At 45.8% G+C, this 23,315-nt stretch overlaps 1 protein-coding gene across 4 annotated transcripts in view; it reads right to left on the bottom strand.

The window, feature by feature from the left end:
• Positions 1-23,315, bottom strand: part of PDIA2 (protein disulfide isomerase family A member 2) — a 1,068,054-nt gene that overhangs the window by 951,982 nt on the left and 92,757 nt on the right. For 3 of the 4 annotated variants that reach the window (XM_078662895.1, XM_078662896.1, XM_078662898.1), the window contains exon 4: positions 19,848-19,985. The exons of the other annotated variant lie outside the window; for it this stretch is intronic. In XM_078662895.1, coding sequence (XP_078519021.1) covers positions 19,848-19,985 — 138 coding nt within the window. The remainder of the gene's footprint in view (positions 1-19,847; positions 19,986-23,315) is intronic. 4 annotated transcript variants of the gene reach the window in all.

The following is a 23,315-nucleotide window of genomic DNA, read 5'->3' as shown; positions in this document are numbered from 1 at the left end:
GGCTCATAATAGAAGGAACAGGCGTAATAGATTGCGAGTTCCTCTGCTCTAATAGACTCCCTACCACTTCCAGTGTATCATTTTGTGGTATGGAGGTGTACAGGGATTCCACATCAAACGACACTAGAATATCTGTAGATGTATCAAATTCTGTGTCCGGAAGCAGTCTTAGAACATCCTTAGTGTCCTGAAGAAATGTGGGCATCCCTTTCACCATAGGATTCAAGAAGTGGTTCACAAAGGTGGACAAAGGTTCTAAAAGCGAACCAATCCCTGATATTATAGGGCGTCCAGGTGGAGGTCTTTGTGGTTTTTGGACTTTTGGAAAGATATAGAAGTAGGGGATGGTAAGGTGTGTAGTCTGCAGGAACTGAACTTCCTGAGATGTAATCCATCCCTCCTATACCGCCTCTTCGACTAAGTGACCAATGATTTTCTTGAGTCGCTCAGTCGGATCTTCTAAAAGTGGAAGATACGATTTGGTGTCTTGTAGTTGCCTAAGGCATGCACTGCAATAGGTGGTGGTGTCCAGTAAAACAATTGCCCCACCTTTGTCTGCTGGTTTTATTGTTATGGTTTCATTAGATGTTAAGATACCCAGGGCCTCTTGCTCTCTATTTGGTAAATTGACAAAGGATTTATCTTGGATTTCGAAAAGTTTTTTGACATCACTTTCAACAGCTTGCTCAAAGGTAAGAACCTTCGCAGGCAAGCCAACTGTAGGTGGATTATAGGTGGAAGGTTTTTTTAGGCCGGTATTTGTATCCATAGGTTCTGATCCTTCTTTAGTTTGTTTGGCAAAAAAGAAGTGCAATCTTATTTTCCTAAAAAACTTTGCCATCTCGATTTGTGCCAGGAACGGATCACCTGTCTGGGTAGTCACAAAACCTAAACCTCTGTTCAATAGGCTTTCCTCATCATCTGTAAGTATATGTGAGCTCAGGTTTATCACAAGTAATGGCCACTATTCATTCCTGCTGAGGTTGAGTAGTTAATATTTTCTGAAACATTGCTCAGAAGTAGCGGAGATACAGATGGGCAGTCGGTACGTGTCTGGTTTTCCATCATCACATAGGGTGCAACATGTCTGTATTGTGTCACATCCACTGTTGCATCATTGTTAAAATGCTTCAGCACCTAGGCTGTCATAATACACCTCCACTGGTATGCCCAATGTGCCTCATCATTTGAGAGGGATAAGGTTGTCTAAATAAATTATTAATAAAAACAACAACATCAAGATTATAATTAAGATACCGTATTTTAATAGTGCCTCATAACACACTTCTGCCCTCTCTAGCACTGAGCATTTAACCTCTTCCCACGAACAAAAAAGCAGCATTTGGAGGTGTCCTTATCATGACTTAGATGCAGAAGTTGGCAGAGCTTGGCGAATTCCATGTGAGATGCAGAAGATGGCAGAGCATGGCGAATTCCATGTGAGATCCTCAGCCTGAATTCAGATATGTACAAGTCGGTGGCATTGCTGTGGCTCAGTCTGTCTGAAAGTACAGACTCAAGGGCCACCTCCAATTGAAGAAATATTTGCCCTACACCCTACCGTACTTACATCAATAGGTACTACTACTACTGTAATTTAACAAAAAGAAGCGCTATATAAATACATTTAGAATTATAATTAAAAGTAAAGAACCATGAAAAACATTGGTAAAAATACCAACCTTAACGACACTTATTAATTCTATTGGGGTTTTTGCCACAGATGTCATGGGGAATGGATTTCCTGCATCAACCCTACTGCACTTTTAATTTGACTTACTCCATATCACTTTAAATCCATTTTAATTTATTAACGCATATGCCATCAAATAGTGGACTGTTTATCTCATATGACTTGGTCACATAGTCACTCTCCTCTGTGCTGCACAAGAAAATGCTTCTATTGTGGCTATGGCACTGTGGGTGACATTTGCACCGATTCTGCATACAACTTCTAACCTGTTTCTATTCTGTACATTAGCAAAAAGTACTAATTGTTTGTTTCATTTTGCGCTCCATACAGCCTGTCTGCCATTTCTCTGTGAACAACGGATGCTTCTGTTGCCTAATGTTACCGACACTAGAAGGTTAGAAGTATAAGGCGGCTTGACCAGGATTCAAGCTCGTGACTTTGAAATCTTTGTGGCAACCATGGTTTGGAAACCACAGATCTTTGCATTGCAAGCTTCCATTACCACATGAATCATGGACCCTTTGACCTCCACCCTGTTGACTCTGGCCAGTATGAGGCCATGAGCCTCTGTTATGAAAACCCAAAGGTAACTTCCATTCCCTTGTGGTTGCCATGCTGTGACCTATGGTATGCCCACCCTCCAGGGTTTCTGCACCGCAGCGTGCAAGGTTACATTGGAACATGGAATAAACAGTTGATTGACTCACAGTGAAATTTTCTGAAGGTGATTTGAGGTCCCAGCAATATCCACACAGCACTCAAGGGGTCCTTGCACTGTCCAGAGCCTTGGCATATTTGTGTTCTGACTATGCCTAATTTGTGCCCACCCACGCTGTTAGTGGGTGCCAACACTCAGTTTCACCCATTATCCCACCTCGCCAGCGCCCAAATAATATATGGCCTTTTGTAGAGTAGATTTGTTAAATATTATCAACATATTCTGACAGATGTTTCGTTCTCATTTTATTTTGTATTTAGTGGGTGTTGTTAAGCGAATTGATTTAATTTCATAACAGTATATATATTTTTTTCACAACAAAATTTTTATTTTATTGATCAGGTAAAGCATATATGCAGTTCTCCACAGTCAGGAGAATCCTGCCGAGCGTCAAAACATGTACGATCATCTCACAGACCCAATCAAAAACAACCCCACTTGTCCCCCCCACCTCCCACGTCTGCCCAGTGACCCACCTACCCACCCCTTATCCCTCCCTAGCCCAGTGCACGTGATCCCAGTGAGCCTCTAGTAACTGTTTGTATCAAGCCAGGAAACATGCGCCTCCTCAGGCCTGGACTCCATCTTCCAGATCTAGACCATCGTCAAGTTCCACTGGAGGTACCAGAGTTAAACCCCTATATTCCGCCCACCTCTTCCAAATTTTGTAATGTTTTCGGGGGCATCCTCTGGCCTCAAACACCGGGCGCTCTAGCCCCATGAAATAATCCATCCCTGCCTTCCATACGTTCAACGGGGGGGGGCACGATCACTCTTCCATGCTCGTGCCAAATCCCGTTTGGCCACGACAAGACCCAGCAATAAGAGGTGGCGCTTGTAGGTATTCCCCCCCACGCCCTCCAGCACATGTAGAAGGCCCAGTCGATGAGTACGGGGAAGATCCCATCCCAACACCTCCGACAGACAGCCCCATACACCCCTCCAGAACCTGGTCAGGCCAGCACAAGACCATACAGTATACAGCAGGGTACCCATCTCAGCTCCGCATCGCAAACACTCCGGGGACCCAATCAAACCTGCTTTCCACAGCTGCTCCCGCGTGTAGTAAGCCCTATGCAGATATTTAAATTGGACCAGCCTGTGACGCACCGCAATAGCAGTCCCTCACGGGGACTCCAAGGCCTCCCTCCAATCGTCCTCATCTAGGGGTCCAACGCCTCCTTCCCAGGCTTCCTTTAATGCAAGTAGGGTAGAGGAACAATGGGTGACTAGGGTTTGATAAATACGTGACACCTTTTTGTCTCCAAGGTCTCCCATGAAAACTTTCGCTTCCAGGAGGCTGAACTCCGGCACTGACTCCAGACCCACCAAACTGGGCTCAAGCGCGTGGCGGAACTGCAGGTATTTGAAAAATTGGGTATTAGGCATATGGAACTCGTCTCTAAGCTCCTGGAACGATTTGAGGGCTACTCCGGACACAACATCTCCCAGCGAAGAGACCCCTATAGTATCTTCCATACCACTAGGCAACAATCTGATACCAGACGGAACATCACCTCCGGGAGAGCATGGAGTGCTCTGAACCATAGATAAACTAGAACTCCCCTTCTTACCCCGGGTAGAACCTCGAGTGGTGAGTGGGCAGTGGCAGGGCTTACAGCTGCTTGCGTGGTGCTAGCGCGCTTACATCTAAAACTTTTGTTTGTCTGCCATCTGGAATTTTAAATCGGATACCGGAGTATCTTTTAATTATTTTTACTTGCAGGGCACTTGCTTAGGACTCTGGTGGGGCCATACCTTAGCGGCTGAGGCTTTCACCCCCCCGCACTTCCCAGACTTACCGGACGCACTCGGGGCGGCTGCCTTGTCCATCCTTCCTCCACGCCTCGTTCCGACAGGGTGGCTAGCACCGTTGAGCGGAGGGCGTGGAGGTGAGAGGCAGTCACTTCCGCTGCGCGAGGGGCCGGTTAGCGGTCTAGTGGGTTGGGAGGCTGACGGGCTGAGGGACTCAAAAGGCGGATGTACCCCCGGAAGCGCAGCAGACGAGCGCAGCGGGTATGACGAAGGCGCGCCGAAGTGTCGCCAAAGTCGAGCCCGTCTGCGCTCGTCCGCGGCCGACTGCGGCCCGGGCGGTGGACCCTGCTCCTGATGGTAAGATCTATTGGGACAGGGAGCAGCTCCTCGGTCTACGCCCGGATACCCCCTATCCATGTAGGCATGGCATGTCAAGTGAAGATGTGGAATGTGCTCACTGCCGGTTTCGTTTCACCTCCTTGCTGCAATGTACCGGGGAGCAAACCGCGCTAAAATGCGGTCTTCTCAACGTGAGATCATTGCGCAAGCACAGACTCGATATATTCGAGTTGCTCACGGAGAGAAAGTTCGACCTATTATTCCTTACGGAAACATGGCTGGACCAGTTCTCCGACTCTGATATTATCGAGGCTATGCCGGAGAACTACTCTATGGTTAGGCAAGACAGGCCAGTGGGGAAGGGAGGGGGAATAGCTATTATTTTTAAGATGACTCTTGGATGCTTACTGGAGCCCACCCCGATTGCTGAGAGTGAGGCAGGAGCTTTCACCATACAAGTTAATGGGGGTATGACGATTAAAGGCTTTCTCATATATAGAGCCCCTGGGTCCTGTACCAAATTCAGGGAGAGTCTGTTGGAGAGCACAACAGAGGCAGCATTACGCAGGGATAAATTCCTTCTACTGGGAGACTTGAATCTGCATCTGAACAGCCCTGAGGACAAAGGAGTGAAGGAGTTCTGTAGGGATATTCAAGCCCTTCAGCTTGAACTCAAGCTCTCAAGCCCCACGCATCGTCTAGGCCATCTTCTGGACCCGGTCTTTGCTAACTGGGGAGGGGTTGAGGTCACTACAGTTGATCCAATCCCCTGGACAGACCACTTTTTAGTGGTATTCTCCATAGTTAGCATTAAAGCCACAAAACATAGTCAGGCACCCCTGAATTATCTAAGGAGAAAGTGGGCAAAATTCTCCGTGGAGGATTTTAATGAAGCATTAACTAGGGAAGGCCAGCCAGGAGGCGAGGACATAGAATTGGCGGTTCTTAACTTGAATAGGCGCATTACAGCGGCGCTAGATCAGACCGCTCCGCTCTGCCGAACATCTGCGTGCGGCCGCAAGGAGAGATCAGCTCCATGGTTTAGTGGAGAGCTGCGGCGGACCAAAGCGGAATGCAAGCGAGCTGAAAGAGCGTGGAGAGTAGCATATGACTCTCAGGCCAGGGAACTGTTTTTAGAAAAAAGAAGGCTCCATCATAGGCTGATTAAAAAGTCGAAGGTGGCCTTCTATGCAGGGCAAATTTTAGGGGCAAAAAATTCGGCTAAAGAACTCTTCTGCATTTACAAGTCTCTGACTACTATAGACTCGTCTGCGGACCCAGAGAGTTGTTCGACGGAACGATGCGATCGCATCGCCGAATACTTCTCGACTAAAGTCGAGAAAATTTACTCGACTTTCTTAAACCCTCTCCCCACAGGGGTTGAGTCTGAGGTAATATCGGAGGGCTCGGAGATTCCGGGGATCCTCCAAAGTTTTAGTACTCCCCCTCCAGAGAGCTAGTCAGGGTGTGTCTCTCTATAAAATCTGGCTCCCCTTTGGACCCGGTGTCCCCTAAACGGCTGGGGGACAGCTTGAAAGTCCTGGAGCCATATATAAGGCATGTCCTCGAGACCTCCTTTAAGTCTGGCATGCTACCTAAGGGGTGGAAACAGGCAGTGGTGCTCCCTCTCCGGAAGAAATCCCATATCAGCTTTGAGGTGCTAGAAAATCTGAGGCCCATCTCACTCCTGCCTTATCTGTCCAAAGTGGCAGAGAAGGTGGTTAACACCCAAATTATGGAACATGTGGATGAGGCGGGATTGCTCCATGCGACGCAGTTCGGCTTTAGACCACGCCACTCTACGGAGTCCGCCCTTCTCATGGCCATAGAACATCTGAGACAGGGTGTAGATGAAGGGCAAACTATGGCCTTGATCCTGCTAGACCTCAGCGCGGCGTTCGACACTGTAGCACATTCCATCTTGCTGCAGTGTCTGAACAGAGGTGGCATCGCTGGCACTGCGCTGAGGTGGATCCAGGCATTCCTAATGGGAAGAAGCTTCCGAGTGAGGCAGGGCGACTACTACTCTAAAGGGGTATCACTGGGCAAAGGAGTGCCCCAGGGCTCGGCTCTGAGCCCGACCCTTTTTAATTTGTATGTAGCGCCTGTTGCCTCTATTGTGGAGAATCATGGTCTCCAAATTGTATCTTATGCAGATGATACGCAGCTGGTCATCTCCCTGTCGCATGCGCCCTGTCTTGCTGCGGATGGCTTCCGATCGTGCATGAAAGATCTTGCCGATTGGATGGCCAGGAATTGCTTAAAACTCAACGGTAGCAAGACAGAGGTGCTGGTGGTGGGGAGAGCCCAGTCTGCTTGGTCGTCTGCATGGTGGCCGCCCTGTTTGGGATCAATTCCCACCCCTTGTCAGGAGGCAAAAAATCTAGGAGTTTGGTTCGACGCGGGCCTCACTTTTGGGCCCCAGATCAACCGTGTGGTAGGCGTGTGTTTTGGGGTCTTGAAGAGGCTGAGGAAAGTTCTCGACTTACTGCCGATGGAGGCCCATAAAACCCTAGTACATGCTCTGGTGACCGCAAGGCTGGACTATGCGAACCTGCTGTACTTGGGGGCACCGGGGAAAGCTGTTGGGCGACTTCGAGTGCTGCAAAATGCGGCAGCACGCCTGATCCTCAGGCTGCCCAAAAGGGCGCCCTCGACGATGGCCTTGCAGAAGCTACATTGGCTCCCTGTGAAGAGCAGAGTCGAGTACAAGGCTCTTTGCACCTGTCATCGAATTCTGAATGACAAGGCACCTCGACCACTGCAGAAACTGATTGAAGCCTACGAACCTGCCCGAGCGCTCAGATCTGCGGGTGGGGGACTGCTGAGGATCCCCATGGTGAAGAAAGCTCGTATGGGAGGTAGATCTTTTAGGTATTTGGCGACAAAGTACTGGAACAAAGTCCCAGTAGACCTTCGCTTGGAACCAACAGAAACGAGGTTTCGTGCTAAACTAAAAACCTTCCTCTTTGCCAGATAATAGTCTGCCTGGTAGCTTTTCCCTGTTTTATCTGCCCCTTCCACTGTCAGCGCGGGGACACGCCGGTGTGCGTAACTCAGCGCTCTATAAATGCCCCTATTATTATTATTATTATTAGTCTTGGCCACCTTAGTTGCCTGTTGGGTGGTTTGTGGTAGGGCACACGCTTTTCGTTTTTTACTAGATTTTGCACTTTCCCCAGCTTTTGTTAGCACCGGTCTTTTTTGTCATGTGCCTGCCTTATCTCGAGGAAGGGATGGCACAGGGGTTGTACTAGCTGATGTAAATATCTGTCTTTGATAGAGAGGATAAGGGTTCTGTGGCTACAGACAAAACGTGGGTATGTGACATAACTTCTATGGATGAGGAACCTGGGGATGGAACTCTAGGGGGGACACAGCGGGGTTCTAAGGATATACGCCGTACAGTAATCTCTCTCTCATGATTTAAAACAGACTTAGCACGGGTAAGAAAGGCATCCAGAGTACCTACTACCCCCGTCCCAGCACCCCCCTTCCGTGTGCCTCTATTCATAGCAATATAAAATAATCACAGTAAGGGTAGTAAGAAATAATGTTACAATGCAACTGTGACTGAACTATAACGAGTGCAACTAACCGTAGAACATGAGAGACCCTGTTGGCAAACGAAAAAAGTGTGGCCCTGCCCTGCCTCCAACGGACCCTGACGGGCGTGGACGGGCCCGCCCTTAGCCCGGGCTTCGCCTGGGCGGCAGCCGGGCACCCTCGCGCACCTCCCGCGCTGCAGGAGCCCCAATGCACTTAAAAGCGCCGCCTGGCTCTTCCCCGTGATGTGTGAACGTGCGCCACACAGGGGGAACGGGGAGTTGAAGTCCGGGGCAAGTCCGGGGCAGGAGCAGCAAGTCCGGTGGCGGGAGTGGGAGCAGCTGGTCCGGTGTCCTCTATGTTGCGGGAAGCAAGGCAGGCAGGCAGCAAGAAAAAGAAAAGTCGCCCCGCGCTGCAGGAGCCCCAATGCGCTTAAAAGCGCCGCCTGCCTCTTCCCCCATGACGCATGAACGTGCGCCACACGGGGGGAGCTGGGAGTTTAAGTCCGGGGCAAGTCCGGGGTGAGAGCAGCAAGTCCATTGGCGGGAGCGGGAGCAGCGGGTCCGGTGTCCTCTGGGAACTCCCCGAGCTGGGAATTGGAAACAAAGGAGTGAGGTCAGCAAAGAGTAACGCTGTGCTCATCGACGTCTCCTCTTCTTCGGCTAAACTGCAAACAAGCCACAAAGTGTTCAGGAATCCATCGGGAAATCCCTTCCGTTGACATGTGTAATCCTTGAAGATTTTGAAACTCTGGAAATCAGTGATGAAAGTGATGAAGAACTGATTACTGATCCAATTGATGAAGAAGTGAGGCCAATTTGAGATTAAGCCACAGTTTATTTTGTGTAAAAGTTACAAAGAGGGGCTTAGTCTCCTTATTTAAAAAAGGCTGATAATAGAGTTACTGGACACTTGAAAAGAAATTGTATAAAGGCAGGTTGTAGAATGTGCATATGTAGTATATTGATAATACTCATAGCATGGTTAGGACTGACAGTAGCAATCCCTTTTTTGATGGCTGCTAATAAACAGAATGACACTAGTAAACATGGGAGGGTAGCTAACCTGAAACAGGACAGAGTAAATTTAGAAGCACCAGATGAGATAGAATTACACTATAGTAGAATTAGAAATGAGACGGATTTGAATGTATTTGCGAACCTGTTAGTACATTACGTATAAACAATGGAAATTAGTGATTGCTTCGTGTGCCTGGAGTTGCCTACGTGAGTAGCAGAAGGGGTGACCTATCATCATTTACCCTTGACCTATGGTATTTCATGTAGTATTTTAGGAAGTTTGTTTTATAGAACTGGAAAACTAGAGTATTATTATTCTAACATAGACGTAATCTTTTCTGAAATTCCTATACGTAGAAACATGAACCCTGTCCTTAGTGCTAAAGACTCACAGTTTGTGGGAGAATTTTTCTTAACAATGAAAACAATAGATATAGCTGAAGCACATAATGAAAATCTAACATGCAAGTTATATGAACAAGAAAAGGTGTTTTTGAATTTGAAAAAGGATACAGGATTTCCATAGAAAAGCCTCTGAACCGGAACCTAAGATACCCAAGTGGGCTAAAAGGGAAGAATTTATGGCAACTGGCAAGACTCATGCTGCTATGTCTCTGGACTTTGAAAATAAAGGGAAAATATGTCTTATTAGGTTAAAAACAGAGTATAACAATGTACTCCTAGATTCCAGTGAATGTGAACACAATTTCCTGATAATTGGGGGTTGGGGACTAAAAAGGGGAACTGGTCCAGTTTTTCCTGGAGTGTATTTTATTTGTGGGAACAAAGCTTACTTTAGGCTGCCTGATCATTGGTATGGGAGTTACTATTTCGGAAAAGTATTCCCGAAGGTATACCATGTAAAAAGAATCACAGGAAGCAATGAAGACAATAATGAACTAACAAGATATAAAAGAGCTAGCTTTTCATAAATTGTAGGTGATATATTTAGTGCATTGATACCTTCAGTGGTAGTAATTCTGAATATTTGTAAATTGTCCACAGTGGTTCATCGTTTATCAACTGATACTGCTGGAGGATTCTTACTGATCAATACTGAATTAGTTGAGATAAGATCTATGGTCTTGCAAAATTGACGTGGTCTTGATTATTATTGGCAAAAGAGGGCGGAGTCTGTAGAATGTTGAAGGCGCAACATTGTTGCTCCTACATACCTGATAAAAGTATTGAAATTGGAAGGTATGTCAGAAATATTACTCATATGGAAGAATTGAAACCACAGGAAGTTGACATTGTATGGAAGAGACTAACTGATGGCCTCTCCTCTGTAGGTAGTTGGTTTTCTAACGTAGGAAAAAATATTGTAGATAGAATACTGATGCCAATAACGGGAATAGCCCTACTGATTTTAACAATAATGATTTGGTGCAAATGCTGCAGACACAGAAGGTGGTATTCAGTAAATGAAAAGAGAAAGAAATGAAAGTTTGATGAAATTCAACTTGAAGAAATGAAAGGGGATATATATATAAAAGAATGTGGGGCTTACAGAAGAATAGGGAAAGAAGAAATTCTAAAGTAATAGAAGAAATCGAATTGGGAGAGTGTTGAAGTTGGCACCTGGTTCCTAAATTAGTGATTATATAGAATACCATGAAAGAGGGGATTGATGGATCAAGGTTTCTTACGTAGAGAAACTTGCTTGGACTCAGCCCTCTCGAAATAACAAATAATGTATTAATCAACACTGCTTTACACTAACTCCTGAGGCTTGAGCCGGGAGGTTTACTTTTTAACCTTGCTAATTGTTTTAATACTGTTGGAATATTTCCCTGTGTGTCCTCTCCCTTCCCCCGGGACTTTGGTCTACGAGCGCGCTGCTTTCATTGAGGCAAGATCGAAAAAAAAAAAAAAAAAGAAAGCATTTATTTTAACATCGCATGTATGCGCCAGACAAAGTAAGGGGCTTTTAAAACATTCTTACCGCCCTTGTCAGTTGGCAGACTACTTGCCTTTACCTTGTGGGTGTGGCCGATTTACAGGCCGCCATTTGCGGGGACTGACAGGGATAGGGTAGCGGCCATCTCTGTGAGGGCTCGCGGTGCACGTCGCTCGGACGACGGCATAAAACCATACGTGGATGGCTCCGCGCAGCGGACGCGCATTGCGGGCGCGCCGTTCACGCGCCGGAGTCACGCCAGAGTCCAGCCCGTCTGCGCCCGTCCGCGAACGACCGGGGCTTGGGGCAGGACTCCATGGCGCGACCCATCCTGATACTGCAACAACCTTAAGCAGTAGTAGAAAACGAATACAATATTCCACATCAGTTCTTCACAAACTAGGTAAGCCCCTTTGCAAAGCTTGCCTCCATACCTTTGATCCTGTCGCAATACCCATATCCTGTAGCCTATGCAACCAAACACTTCCCATAATTCATAAGACTGTGGGAAAAAAAGCCAACTTGAAGATGGCACTTCTAAATTGTAGGTCTATGCCGAAACACAAACTGGAAATTCACGACCTACTAACAAACAAAGATGTACATGCCATGTTTCTCACTGAAACATGGCTAGAAGAATCCTCCTCTCCGGATATTCTGGAAGCCATACCTCCGGAGTACAGCCTTCTAAGAATTGATAGGCAAAAGCAACGTGGAGGTGGTCTCGCACTTATCTGTAAGGCCGAGTTAGAATGCACACTTACCAAATCCACCATAAGTAATAGTGAATGCGGTATTTTTTCAATCAAAATTGACCCTACCACCACGATTACAGGGTTACTCATTTACAGGCCTCCAGGAAATGCAGCATCTTTCTGCAGCCATCTTATTGAAACAGCCACTCAGTTGGCAGTCAGACATAACAACTTAGTTATTTTAGGGGATCTTAATCTTCATTTTGAAGACAGAAATTCCAATGAAGCGCAATTTCTTATGGCCGCACTCAATTCGTTAGATCTACAACTTCTTTCCACAACCCCCACACACCAACAGGGACATCTTCTAGACCCTATTTTTGGAAATTGGGATGGCATAAAGACCTCCCCCCCAATTCCCTTAATCTGGTCCGACCACAGTATGGTGCCTTTTGAGATAGTAAGAACTTCCACTAATACTCTATCTACTAAGATCCCTCCCCACAAACGACGAAATTGGAAGAGATTCAATACTGAACTCTTTGCCATCAGGCTAGCGGAACAATCCCCTCCTAAAGGCAATTCCTTGCAAGAGGTCTGGGAAAAATACGAACAATGGTTAGAGGCAGCACTTGATAAAATTGCCCCCTGGACCACTAAACCGCCATCGAGAAAAACTAAAACGGCTCCATGGTTCTCAGAAAAGCTCCGAATGGCAAAAGCCCAATGCAAATCAATAGAACGGAAGTGGAGAAAAAATTACGCTCCCGAACTTAAAGAAAGCTACAGAATTGAGCTAAAAAAATACCAAAAAATGGTCAGAGCTGAGAAAAGTCAGCATTATAAAAGTAGAATTGAGGAGGCAGAGAATCCTACAAAAGAGTTGTTTAGCATCTATAAAGAACTCACTACCCCCAAGCGGTTAGACACTCAAGACACATACTCTGCTGAGATATGTGAAAAAATTGCAGATTTCTTTGTAGAGAAAGTAGATAAAATTCATACAACCTTTGTAAATAATGATACTCTGGCAAATAGTAACGTAAACAATAACATCATCAAGGTACATAAATCTTCACTTACCAGCTTTACAATCCCGAATAATCAAGATCTATTGAAGATCATCAATGGAATTCATTCGGGCTCCCCTACTGACATATGCCCTCCAGAGCATTGTAAGGGAATTATGGAAAGTGTGCTGATTGACCATATCAGCTATATGATCACTCTATCCTTCCAGGAAAGCTATGTACCTGAAACCTGGAAAACTGCACAGATGATGCCTCTTAAAAAAAAGCCCAATATCCACTTATCTCATTTCGCAAATCTGCGGCCTATTTCACTTCTCCCGTTCTGTGCTAAAGTCATAGAAAAAGTGGTTAATACACAACTTATGGAGTTCTTGGAGAAAGAAGCTCTCCTCCACCCTTCCCAGTCAGGATTCAGATCGGGCTACTCTACGGAGTCAGCAGTTCTTTATTCGACTGAATACATCCGGAAGATGGTGGACGAGGGCGAGACGGCAGCGTTGGTCCTATTGGACCTAAGTGCAGCATTTGACACCGTGCTGCACTCAACGCTGCTATCTCGCCTCTCGGATCTGGGAGTCAAGGGTCCGGCACTCGCGTGGTTTCGGTCCTTTCTGACCAACAGAACGTTCCAGCTGCATTGCCCACCCTTTAGATCTTCCCCCCGCAGTGTAAGCCATGGGGTTCCACAGGGCTCCAGTCTGAGCCCAACTTTATTTAATATCTATATGGAACCCCTGGCACACGTGGTGGAGAGTTACGGGGTGGGCATTGTCAGCTATGCTGACGACACCCAGTTAGTGTTCAAATTGACGCCTAACTCGGATGAACTGGCCACCAACTTCTCAAACTGTTTGTTGGCCGTTTCTATCTGGATGAACAACAATTGTCTCCGACTGAACGGAGACAAGACAGGAGTTTTAGTGGTGGGAAGAGAGACCTCTATATGGTCTCAGACATGGTGGCCCAGTGAACTGGGCTTACCACCCACTCCCGTAGAGGCGGTCAAAAATCTGGGTGTCATGCTGGACTCAGACCTTTCTGGCAAAACCCAAGTTAACAAAGTGACTGGAAAATGTTTGGGCATTTTAAAAATCCTTCGAAAAGTATTAGACTTGATCCCCATTACAGCTAGAAAAACCATAGTCCATGCGCTAATAACACCCCATCTGGACTATGGGAATGCCCTCCTAATAGGGCTCAGCCAGAAGGGCCTTCACCAACTCCAATGTGTACAAAACACAGCTGCCCGACTGGTGCTAGGCCTCCCTAAAAGAACATCAACCAAATCTGCTCTATCCAAACTCCATTGGCTCCCCATCAAAGAGAGGATACAATTCAAAACACTTTGCTATGCCCACCGCATCGCTCAGAATAAAGGCCCCGAATATTTGAAAACCCTTGTCATCACACATCGCCCAACAAGAGATCTTAGATCTTCAGGCAAGATGCTATTTAAAATTCCCCGCATCATAAAAGCCAAAATGGGAGGCAGATCCTTTCGTCATTTGGCGACTAAATACTGGAATGCCCTCCCTCTCCATTTACGAATGGAGCCGTCTGAAGTTAGATTCAGAGCACAATTAAAAACCCATTTGTTCCTCAGTGTGTAATTTCCCCGGTTGATATCCACATCTTCTTCCCTTGGGACTGGATGTACTGCAGTTAGCGCGGGGACACACAGTTTTGTGCAGCCAGGCGCTTTACAAATGGCATATTATTATTATTTATTATTATTGTACTACTAATAAGTGCACCACACAACATTTTTAATACCTAGGGGAAGCTTTCCTATGTGCTTTACTAACAGTAGCCCGAATGCATTAAAATGGCCGCCGAAAATGCGGGAACTTTACTGCACATGCATCTGCCACATCCATGTGATGTGACATACTTTCTATTTGTGGGAATTTGTTGCTGCTGCGCACTAGTGCCAAGATGGCCGCTTCATGTTTCACACACTAATGCATATGCTTCTGCTTGAACTAAACTTTGTTTGTTTTGCTTAACTATTAATGCTGTAATTAAAATAAAGTAATGGGGTTAGAGTAGAAATAAGTGGTATACAGGGCATTCCTTTATTTTTGTATCCTAATATGTCTCTTTTTGACTTTATTAATAGCTCGTATTTAGGCCTGAAGGGTGATTTGTAACGCAATATTGAAATCTGCAATACGCATGATACAAAAGTACTGAAAGTCCTTGAGCAGTGGCATTGAACTGATGCCAATGACAGACTCGCCTGCAATGAGCCTGGGAACTTAACCCTATGACCTGCAAAGAGGAAGACAACTTGCAAATTTGTATTAACATTGTATGCTCAATGAAAAAGATATTGCTGGGTGGAATAAAATCATGGGAAAGTAAATTATGGGCTGGAACATTGATCAACTTTATTCAATTAAGATGATTTCATATTGGTATGGAAACACACCCCTCTAGATTCTTTATGAGGCTAGAGGCAAAAGCACAATACAAGAACTTAAATAGAACACAGTAAATTAGCACAGTATACGTTTTTCCCTAGGGGCCTTACAAACCAAATACTAAGAAAGTGGTAAAAGTACTGCTCAGAGCATAGAGACAAGGCCTAGGGCCTGTAGAACCGCTGGGGCAACCAGGAACCACCCAAGGTAAGGACGCAGGAGACCCATGGGGGACGCATGCAGTGTCTAAACACAGCCGCGAGTCACCATTTACTTCTATGGAGAAAGTTAAAGTTACAGTTTTAAAGTTTAAGGACACTTAGGAGTGGACTACGGTAAAACCCTTTCAGTACTGGACACTTCGAGAGTCAAGACCCACGGGAGCACCGAAGTACTCGTGTTACCTCACCCAGGGAAGCTGGGTACATAGGTATCTTTTCGTGTCGGGTTTCGTCGTCGATTCCAATGGAGAGCTGCAAAGAAATGCTGCAGTGGACCAGGAGAAAAGTGTCCGATGGATCCAAGGGTGGATCGGAGATCTGATGAACCTGAAAGCAGAGAGGACAGAGTCTGGGTCACTTGCCAGTGACCAGGATGGCGACAAGAAGATGCCAGCCGAATTCGGGTGCTTTCAAGTGATGTAGGTGAAGCTTGCCTCTTCAGCCATGAGGTCCAGAGGCATCAACGATGACCAGGAGCTAGATTCTAGCTGTCCCACGAAGGATGTCGAGTGCTGCAGCATCGGTATCTGAATTGGACACAACAAGCCTTGGCAACAGCAACCCACACAAGATGGAAGGATTGGCTTTGGTGCAGACCAGCAAGGTCTGTGGGACTGGGAGTTAGGGCACATCTGGCGCAACCAGGGAAGCCCAAGAAACAAAGGATTTACCTTTGTGGGGACCCACCAGTCGACAGACTAGGGATCGCAAAGGAGCCTCGAGCAGGAATGCTGAAAGCGAGCCCATGGAACGCTTGTGGAGTGTAGGCCCACAATCTTTGATGCAAAAGGTGCTCAGGGCTTGGACTGCAAGTAGCCCAATGCACAACTTCGAGAAAGCTCAGGAAGGAGGTGCAGCAGCAAATATGCAGGATGTCCAGGAGTTCCGGTCCCATGTCTCTCATGATAGCTACAGGTCTCCGCTTTGCTGGGGACTCGTATCAGCCTTGGAGATATCTGGAAGTCCGTGTCCTGTGTCACAGATCCTTCGGGATCCATCAGGAGCCTTGAAAATGCAGACCGGCAAGATGCTTCTTTGGAGCCTGTTTGAACAGGGGAGTCACTCCTTGACCCCAAGGGAGATTTCTTCCATCTTTCAGTCGATATAGAACGTCGAAGGTCCCAGATTTCTCTTTCAGAGTTTCGTCCAGGGTAAAGTCTTAGTGACTGGGTCCCTATATTTATACCAAGTTTAGGGGTTGGACTAACTCGTGACTCCCACCTAAGGGACGACCTGGGGAGGGGGAGGTTACACCCCTTACTCTTTGCCCAGTTTCACACCAGAGCTGGGGCTGAGTGCCCCCGCATTTAGTTTGAACTGGGAAATGCACAGGGACACCTTATGTGCCCCAGCCACTGTCTGAAAAGCATTCACTGAATGTAACCCAGCCTGCCCCAATACGCTAAAGCCTGTCTGGGAAGGTGCTGGAACCTCCCTGGACAGGAAACCTATTGCCCAGACCTCCCCAGCACCAGAAAGTCAGACTTGTGTCTGTGGCAGCAGCATCCATTTTGTGATGCTGGGGCTTTTTTAAACATTTACTGGGTAATTAAGTGTGTACATTTCTTCTCCCTCTAGAAGGGTGGAATTCTATCCCCACCACCAGAACTGGTGGGGGGTAGGATTCCAAAGTGTTTGACACCAAACATGATATGTTTTGATGCAGCCATTCCAAAGTTAGCATTTACCGCGAGGTTATAATGCACTTAAGAGTATATGGTATGGCTGTATCATAGAACAGCTATAAGGAAGGGATTCTGAAAGATGCAGAGGGGCTCAGCTCATGCCTGGGCACCCTCTCACACAAAACCAAGCACTCTGCCTTCAGGATTGTCAAGGCCTGCCATAGTACTGACTTACAGGTTTATATGTGTCTATATATATAGGCAGATATAGGAATACTATATCTGAGTAAGGGGGGCTTACACCACCTTACCCAGGCTGCAAGTGCAGACCAGTGGTGCCATCTTGGAAGGCTTCCCAGGGGTGGCATAATACATGCTTCACCCACTGGTAGGCCTCTGGGATACCTATGCCCTTGGTACCCAAGGTACCATATACTAGGGACTCACAAGGGTAACCCAGTAACCAATCTGGAGTGTACCTAATGTACATGCAATCGATTTAGAGAGAGAACAGCTAGGCTGTGTTCCTGATTAGCAGGGCCACAGCCAGACTAAAGTTGATAAACCAATGAAACACAGCAAAAACTGGGGGTAACCATAGGAAGCAGATCCTACTCTCCTACAGGTAGTCTTACTAACTGAACGTTATGACAAAAGGCTTCATTGTGGCCTATAACTTATGAAATATATCTAATGAAGTGAGAATGAATAGTGCAAGTCCTCCTATTTAGAGCTTGACTACAGATTGTCTCAAGGTACTATACTCAAGCCAAGAAGTGTCAGCATCAGCTGTGAGGCACATAGGGAGGGACAGCCACCAAAAGCCACCCTTAGCAGGATAAGGAGTTTAAAAACAAAATAATGTTAAGTCTAATCATATAACCTGCAGTAGAAATCTTCAAATCAGTAATGTGTTAACTTGAAGCTCTTGCCTGTCACAGAGACAGGGGGCCAGATGTTAGCGATTCCCAATGGGGTCGTTAATTGAGAGGCTCTTGAATATTAATGAGCATCTTGCAATTTGATATCCCCTTGGGAATGGCAGGCCCTCCCAGGTATGGGACTGCTTTTAAATAAATCAGCTTTTTCTTTTAAATGCAGCCTGTTTTCCTTAAAGGAAAATGGGATGCATTTAAGAAAGAAAAAGAAAAAAATGAAATGTTTTCGGTTACATTTTTTAAGGGCAGGCAGTGGTCCCTGGGACCACTGCCTGCCCTTAAAAAAGATTTTCCCCTGCATTTGCAAAGGGGAAGGGGTCCCTCCCTTTTTCGACCCTATTACCACCCTCTTGAAGAGGGTGGAAATGTGCAAGTGTTTTGCAATCGCAATTGCGGTCGCAAAACATTTGTACATGGTATTGCGCTCGCTATTAGGAAGGGAACACCCCTTCCTCATAACAACTCGCAATTTCAAAATATCGAGTCGCAAAAAAATTGCGACTCGCTATTTTAGAATGGTACATACCCCTATTGGTTTTTGCATGCGCAAACTGGTTCACAAACACGTTTGCCAATGCAAAAACCGTTGTACAACTTGCCCAGGGATCATACTGGGCACGTTAGAAAGAACACTTTTAAAACCGATGGAGAACAACGAGGAGTCAAGTTTCATGCTTTAATACAATTCACTGACACTTGCTCTGAGTTTCACAGTTTCTCATGATTTCATTCCAACACTTGCCATCTAGAGTTTCGATACAAATCACTGTGTGAACTTATTTCGAAACCTCCAACATTTCTTTAATAAATGCATCTTCCGCTTTTCCTCAGGGAGTTCATTTCCTTGGCATAACTTTTTTTTAATAATTTGCGTTTTATTAGCTCACTTTAAAAGCAGAACACCTATGTGTTTTCTTCAATGGGGTCACAGGCTTGATGGTATACATCTTCCATCCATTTTCAATTCAGATTACGTAAATTGCCTCAACTCGCCTTAAATGTGCTTGAATGAAAGTATTGACTGTGCCAGGGGGCTTCCTCCACCATAAGAATTGCAATGTCAATGCGACTGCAACTCACAGAGTCCAATAAAAGGACACAAACTAACCTAAGCGTGCAGGATCACTTTCCATCAACCTGCATGCCTCTTCTCCGTGAATTAGATTATATCCTTGTGGTTTTGCAATGAGGAAAGAAGTATTATTGTCAAGGAAAATACCGTGACCAGGATAGTTGCTGCTCCTCCTTTCCCTTCTGTTGACCTCAGCAAAGCAAGTGCCCGAGCACCATCGATACATTTCCCAGCATATTCCTTTCCTAACACTCCATTTTAGCACTAAGCGGGAATATTTACGTCTTCTGGCGCATCTCTGCAAATCAGCAGGGATGCGCCAGAACCGATGCGTCATGCAGTTCCCTCCTTGCGCCACCACAGATGCGGCGCATTTACAATGCGGCGCACCATGGTGCAAGGAAGGGCAGATGCGTGACGCATCATGTGGTGTACGGGCGGCGCATTGCTGGAGTCGCTCGCAAGCACGACGCAACTCCAGCAATGCTCAGGGCCGCCCAATACTTAACCTGCTGCGTCAGTTCTTACGCCAGCTTCAAGCAGGCGTAAGGAATTGACGTAGCAGCGTCGCAGAAGTGCCTGCGTGAAATCTTGTAGATTTCACGCAGGCACTTTTGCGAGGCACACAGGCGCTGGAACGCCCACCCTGCGTGGGAATGCCCCCATTGTGGAGCTGGGCTTTATAACGTGATGCATCTCCCTAGATGCGTCACGTTGCAAATGCCTCGCAGGGATGCGCCACGTTTACACCGCAGTTGCGTGACGCAAGGCGGCGTAAACGTGGCACAAGGGGCTTGTAAATCTTCCCCTTAGTTCCCATCATCAATTCCACATACCATCAACACATTATGTATAACCTGGTTAGGCCTTACCGTTTTAAACAGTATGACAGTATCTTGAGACGCTCCATACTTCTGAAATAGTTCAGTATTATCGGTGATGCCAAAGGGGATGTCGACAACATCTAAGGCCACTTCCGAGAATGTTTTGACATCAGCGTCCACCAGGTCCTACAGAGGAGAAAGATCCAGTGGGTGGAATGTCAGAATGTCACGTTGGCACCACACCTTGTGCAGGGATAATTGCGCCTGCCCACGATCCAATAATAAAACAGTGACATCTAGCAGTGGTATAGGCTTCAAATAAAACATGAACACGCATTGGCAATGCTAGTAGGTCAGTATTAAAAATGAAAGTGGCTCTTCACTCATCGATAGTTTTAGGAAATCAAGTCATCATACAAGTACGCTGCCACTGATCCTTGCACTCATGCATCCATTCATCCACCCACTCTCATTCTCGCATTCGCACACGTGCCTAACCTGAATAAACACACACACACAAAAAGCTCACTAACATTTACAAGATAATTTAAAGAATAAAAGCAGAAAAAGATACTACTCCCTATGCATTGCGGCATATGCTTGCACTAGCAAAAAAAATGTAACATAGCAGCAGGTGGCCATCTCACAATGCTATTGTGCTTACGCTAATATCAATGAATAAGATGTGAATTTACAGCATGACATGTGGAGGCCTAACAGCGGCAAAATCGGTGAATGCAATGTCATTGTGTGCCATAAACTATGTATGAATACAAATGTAAAAACTAGTGAAAGCTATGGCGAAATATGCTATGATAACTGTATGCACAATAATGAGAATGTCTGTAAATATGATTTCAAGGACCGCCATGTCCTGTGTGCACACAATATCGGGCACGTATCATTGGGCATGTATCACTTGTCAATGACCTACCCATCAACCCTGAGTCAGAGATATGTGGTCACACAGACCCTGCAACCCAACCACAGGCCTACTGCTTGATAGGTCCCAGGTGGGGTTACACTCAGCCCGAAGGCAACCGTGCTCCCATGTAAAATCCTGATCGATCCCCCAGATAGGAAGCCACACCACAAACAGGCATGAGGAAATTGGCCCCAATTAAACACATTTGGCCAAAAGTTCTCATTCTGAAAATTCTACAAAGTTGGATGCCACATGTAGTTAGGATCACTCAGCCAATTGGGACACAGCATGCACACCATACATAGTGATCACGTGTTCCTCATGCATGACATCTAGACACATACACACTGGCCCACGCTAGCTATCCCCTATGTCGAGAGACACCTGTGTCCCACCATCAGATGGATGTAGATATAATTTATGACTCAGCCCGGAGCCACATGCTCTCAAAGAATGTGGAATTGGTTTATTGTTCCTAACGAACTGTATAAATATTCGGCCAAAAATTCTGTAGATCAAGACTGTCTTCAGAAGCTATTCTGGCCATGCTTTCCTGGCCACTGCGTTTAATTAAACCAACTTGTTTCTGTTTTGCCAAACGCCTCTTGTCTTTTCATTTCATCAAGGTAAATTCGTATCCAAGCCACATTTTGATGAGACAGATAAGAGAGATTTGTTTATCGAGCCCGACTGCTGCTCAAGGACAAGTACTCTTGTCCGAATGGATTTACATCCGCGCAACAAGACCGATGAGCAGTCGCCATAATAAATTAGCAGAGGTCCATCCGCAGGCCGCCGTCACAAAGAGACTGGGCCCCGTGTATGAAAGCTTTTTTAATACGCAAAATGTGCGATTTGATAAAAGCACCTGTTTGCTAATGCAAAATAGTTTTTCATGATGAATTCAAGGCTTTGTAGTCCCAATTTTAGGTAACTGCAAAAATAGTGATTTCCTAAAATTGTGACTACAAATTGGGAATTGCAAATTGTGACTCTCTTAGCACATACAGGAAAAACTTTTCAAATGCAAACTGTGCATTAGGGAAAATGTAATTACCATCAACTTCAAAGTGCCATGTAGTGCACACATGCCCCTAGGGCATGTGTGCAGTTTACATGTGCATATTTACTTTTTTGTGGGTGCTTTAGGAGGGCCCGATCTCCCTTTGCTTTGTATTACCTAATTTTTGATTACCAAATAGGTAATTCAAGTAGGCTTATGCAAACCCATTTGCACCTTTGGGCCTGTCAGCCGTAGGAATGAATGTAGTAATAGTACCTAATAGCAATTTGGGATTTTCGGAATCGCTATTAGGTAATATGAAGGAATCACCAAATAATCACCAAATCTTTGACAAATCCTTACATACATAGCTTTTGGCAATTACCAAATAGCAATTTGGTAAAAATTGCAATTTGGTAATCGCAAAATGTTTATTTGATACATGAGGCCTTACAGCTGATCCTTAGTCCGAGCATGTGGAAAATTTGGACAAGTGGGTAGATCACTATTTCCTTAGTCAGCATGCTAGTGAAGGTGACAGTAAAATGCATTTTCTTTTACTTGAATATTTGAGCGTTACACAACTGGTACAATCCTGTCCCATGGTGTGTTATATAGGGCCACTCTTTTTTTTGCTTAAACTGTTGAGCATTAAACAACTGGTATACTGTAAGCTCTTGGTGTGTTATATAGGGCAACCACCCTGTTCCTATATTTTAGTCAACAGAGTTTTCTTAAGGGCTGCTTGTTTCTTAACAGTGACAGTGTCTGAAAGAAGTGAAGAGATGGATTTTTTTGTGCGGACCACTTGGCGGTACAGTAGAGGTACACATGAACCTTCGGTTTAACATAGAGTGTAATTCCAACGTTGGACTGTTATAAACTAACCATTGCACTTTGTTACAGGTTAATACTATTTCATTGCATTTGTCAATTGTTACGTACTTTTATGATTCATCTTTTCTCGTAACCAATAGATTGTTGCTGATACATCCCTGTGTACATTGATTCTCCTCGATCAAAAGAGAATTTGAAAATATTTAAAACCTTGAAACAGTCAAAAATGTGTAAACTCCCTAACAAGTTTCCTAATTCATCATGGAGACACCACTAGCTCACATGCAAGCTATGTTTCCCACTCAGGCTCGGAAACTAGAGAAACACTACAGTGAGTGGCATGCCCTTACCAAGGTGCACACATTTCTATGGCCTGAGAGGGGAAAATTCAACACCAACAACACAGAACGCACTATGACCAACATACAGACCTGGTGTACCAGTCAAAAACAGGATAAACGAGAGGCCCTACTAGAACTATGTGCCGTCTTTGAGGTGGCCCTGTCCTGAAACACTATCCTTGGGCATAGAGATGAGGGATCCGCACCCCTAGACCATACACCGGCAGGGAAGTGCTCTCTTTGATGCCTGCTATCCAAGCCATCCCTGAGCTGGGTTATACCAATCTACTGATCGAGGGGGCCAGTGGGCCACCCACCAAGCAGTAAGCTACCAGACCAAGGGTAGGGATACCATCAGAATGACCAGCCCAGTCGAAGTCAGCCCCTGTCCGGTGCCAGGCTCCCTCGAA

The sequence above is a fragment of the Lissotriton helveticus genome, chromosome 10 (genome assembly GCF_964261635.1).
Source record: "Lissotriton helveticus chromosome 10, aLisHel1.1, whole genome shotgun sequence".
Taxonomy (NCBI): domain Eukaryota; kingdom Metazoa; phylum Chordata; class Amphibia; order Caudata; family Salamandridae; genus Lissotriton; species Lissotriton helveticus.
The sequence above is the reverse complement of the archived record's forward strand: the minus strand, read 5'-3'. Positions and strand labels throughout refer to the sequence as shown.